Source organism: Pinus tabuliformis, chromosome 1_1 (genome assembly GCF_031772625.1).
Source record: "Pinus tabuliformis cultivar Carrire ecotype Pingquan chromosome 1_1, CPIR1, whole genome shotgun sequence".
Lineage (NCBI taxonomy): Eukaryota > Viridiplantae > Streptophyta > Pinopsida > Pinales > Pinaceae > Pinus > Pinus tabuliformis.
The window spans coordinates 969,180,239-969,183,848 of NC_142297.1; the positions used below are offsets into that span (position 1 = coordinate 969,180,239).

The 3,610-nt window shown below is 30.6% G+C and overlaps 1 protein-coding gene across 1 annotated transcript; it reads right to left on the reverse strand.

The window, feature by feature from the left end:
• Positions 1–692: 692 nt before the first annotated feature.
• Positions 693–3,252, reverse strand: LOC149217734 (uncharacterized). The gene is made up of 7 exons (XM_089390335.1): positions 2,959–3,252; positions 2,770–2,863; positions 2,534–2,669; positions 2,201–2,320; positions 2,012–2,101; positions 1,448–1,911; positions 693–907 (listed from the first exon to the last, which is right to left on the reverse strand). The coding sequence occupies exons 1-7, from the start codon at positions 3,250–3,252 to the stop codon at positions 693–695; spliced, it is 1,413 nt and encodes a 470-aa protein (XP_089246461.1).
• Between the last annotated feature and the right edge of the window lie 358 nt (positions 3,253–3,610).

Below are 3,610 nucleotides of genomic sequence, written 5' to 3' on the forward strand. Positions count from 1 at the left end.
TCATATTTTTTATTTATTATAAATTAACATTCAATTTTTAAACCAATTTTCAATTTGGACCATGGTGAATCCTAATGAAATTTATAGACTATTGTAATATGGGGAATTTATTTTATTTTTTGACTATGATCGTGCTTCATTTCTAACCTAGTAAATAATTTTTTTTAACACCTAGTTTAGCTTGAATGCTTCATAAGAGGTATTCAGGTTTATTCCAACCAGATAATAACGAAAAACATTGTTTATTCAACTTTGGTCATGAAATTTATGGAAGCCAAATATAATAAAATTATAAAACTGAAATTAATTTTTAGAAAATATTCATCAACTAATATTAACACTCCTTATAAATTACAAAAGTGAAATTAACGTTTACAAAATATTCATCAACTAATATTAACCCTCTTTATAAATTATAAAAATGAAATTACCTTTACCATATATTCACCGCCTATGGTTAACACTCCTTATAAATTATAAAAGTAAAATTAATTACTAAATATTTATTAACTTATTTTTATAACATATTAGTACGCCGCCAATACTTCGAAAATCAATGTTGTCATGTGTTTCTTCCCTCGCTTTTCTAATAAATTAAACACTCACACTAAAGATATACTCGACATATTAAAAAATTAAAAAACAGCCAATCCTCTTCCACAGAAAATTCACGTAATAACCTTATGGGCCAATTATTTGTTAGACCATATTCCAAGTTGGTTCTCGCCGCCTCCTGTAATGGTGAAAATTTGGCAGGTTTTTGGATCGTAATTGATATCATATATCCGTAACAGAGTCGCCCTTCTATTGCGTCGTTCTTCTGCATCAGAGACATTTGGATCATCGGCATATATAGCTCCCAACAATTTTCCATTTACAATGTCGTAGGCCTTTATACACCTAGGTCCTGTAAAATTGTCAAAACAAAATAAATTGTAAGCTTACCATTTCTGATCAATTCATTTCCCGGCTAAGACGAGTTTTAATTTGAATGAACGCTAGTGTGTAGTGAAGTTATTTCTTTTAATTATTAAATATAAAGTTAATAATGGATAATAATAATTTTTCATTTTATTTTATGAATTTATTTTTATGGTTTATTTAATATTATTATTATTAGATTTAAGTCTTTTGTGATTTATAATATAGATATGAGTTTTTAAGATTAATCACATAGTTAAGATTTGGTTAAAGTTTAAAACCAACTAATATGGTTTGTGGTCAAAATAAAGTTAGAAAAAAGACCATATTAATTGGTTAAAAAAATCTATCAAATCCTAACTATGTGATTAATAAAAAAACACTTATATTCATCATTATTATTAATCAGATTCCAAAATAATTCAAACGTTTTCTGTTTCTTATTACTCTAATTGATTGTAATTATTTATACTGAACAATAATCATATAAATTAAATACCTAATTAAAAAATGAATGCACTATTACCTCCATTCCTTTCACGACCAGGATGATCAAATTTTCTCATGTCTTCGCAAGCCAGAATTAAAAGGTTTTGCGATAAACAGGTAATTGCACAGGAGACTCTCTCAGAAATCTTGAATAGAGACATGCCATGAAAAGTTATTATCTCGTATGTTTGGTGAAGGGTGGGGACTACAACTTGTCTACTCTTGGGCACAACTATGGGCTCCCGCAACGCCATAACATTTGTTTGCCTAACCTGGGGATTGGAGGGGGAATTAATGTCTACGCTAACCATTTTATGATCTTTGTCATGTAATAAGATTTCTGTGTCACTGCAAATAGTAACAAAATTTGGTATGGTAATACTAGGAATGGGTGATGCTGTCACGTTGTTAATAAAGTGGCCATCCTCTTTGGAAAATAATATCAGACGTATTTCACGAGTAATCTCTCGATGGTACAGCGCAATCGTAGAGTTCTCTGACCTGCAGGAATCAACCTTAAACTTAACAAGTGAGGAAAAGCAAACTTAATAATGAGGAGTCAAGCTTAAACTTAAATTATGAATCAGTAGGATGTGGAAACCTGTGAAATCCGTGGACCATTGGCCCTTCAAATTCGCATTGTATTGTATAGAGAACGTTGTAATTTTTCAATTCAAAGACCTTAAATTGCCTGACAAGCAAAAGGAGCATAGTTATAAAGGATTCTATAGTTCCAGTTTTAAGTATAGAGATATGGAAGCTATGCAAATATAGAGAGTTCTCCTTTTACCCTTCGGGACGTTTATAGAAAATACCCTTGCAGTTGGGAATGTCAAAGTCAAAACGTGATTTCCCCATATCTGCTTGTAAATGGCGTGTTAACTGTACGAGTTCCTGTTGATAGAATGATCTGAAATACATCATGCATAGCATAACAGTTTTTAGAAAGTTGTTGAAAGAGAACAGAAGTTAAATAATCAATCGAAATTAAGAGTTGAACTAATTAGATTGTAGAATAAAATATTTCTAAAACAATGGTTTAACCTAGATTTTGTTAATGAATTCTAAAACGTTTAAATAGATTTAACACTGAAAATTTTCGCACTAATTTAAAGTTACTTACTCAATTGGAACTGTTTCCAATAAATTTTCCCCGCCTGGAGCTACGTTAACCATTACCAAGGAATCGTCGTGCTCATTGTAGCAGAACCTTGAGCAAAATGTTCCTAAATTCAACCTGTTTATAACTCTGTTCGTTTCTGTAGAGAACAATAATCGTACAAGATTAGATCAAAGTTTAAAAGGGTTTTCGATATTTCTAGAAACTCCACATTTGATGTTAGATTTAAAGAAATTTACCTCGATCAAATATGAGCACAGATTTTCCGTTGTCAGATTTCATAAACAGATTGCGATCGCTGATACAAACTTTCATGATGTGAGTATCAAATTGCTGCAGTTTCATATAATACAAATAGTTAAGTAGGACAATAACATATATCTCATAAAACTAGATGAACTATATATGTATAATAGATATGGCCAAACCTGTAGGTGAAAGTCACGAAATAAATTCATCTGTTTGCATCTATTCGAAACTGTAGGGTTTGAGCTGATTTCTCTAAGATGTAGTTTTTTCCAGCAGTGGTCGGATTTTTCGATCATTATGGGACGATGTGGAACAACCGTCGCCTGCGGTGGTGGTAAGTTTGCTCTTTCCAAATTGATACAAAGTTGACTAATGAAATCGTGCGACTGGGTGCGCTTGATTTCGCCCTCGTCTTCTTCACTTTGTATTACTATATCGTACCTTGCCCTTTTATTCCTATTTCCTGAATCCATCTGGTTCTGGTTTCAGAGACAATTTACAGGATTTTCTTTCGGAGACAATTTACACGAGTACTGAGAGATTGTTTGGTTGGGTTCTTTTACCCATCTTTTCCAATTTATAAGATGCAAAAACGTTGATTTATTTTTTTAATTAAATTTCCATATTTTTACGTTTAATTTTGAATTTTTTATAAAATAAAATATTTATAAAATATTTTTGATTTTGAAATGAGCTATGGTTTATGGGTATATAGTTTAATTTTGAATTTTTTATAAAATAAAATATTTATAAAATATTTTTGATTTTGAAATAAGCTATGGTTTATGGGTATATAGTATTGTGACAAGTCATGATATTGATCTATGGTAT

Bases quoted from the DNA above. Each gene is read 5' to 3' on its own strand.
- LOC149217734 (XM_089390335.1), bottom strand. From the start codon at position 3,252: ATGGATTCAGGAAATAGGAATAAAAGGGCAAGGTACGATATAGTAATA. The intron at 2,864-2,958 runs GTTTGGCCATAT...ATGAAACTGCAG, and splicing joins TTCGTGACTTTCACCTACAG to CAATTTGATACTCACATCAT. The intron at 2,670-2,769 runs GTAAATTTCTTT...TGTTCTCTACAG, and splicing joins TGTGCTCATATTTGATCGAG to AAACGAACAGAGTTATAAAC.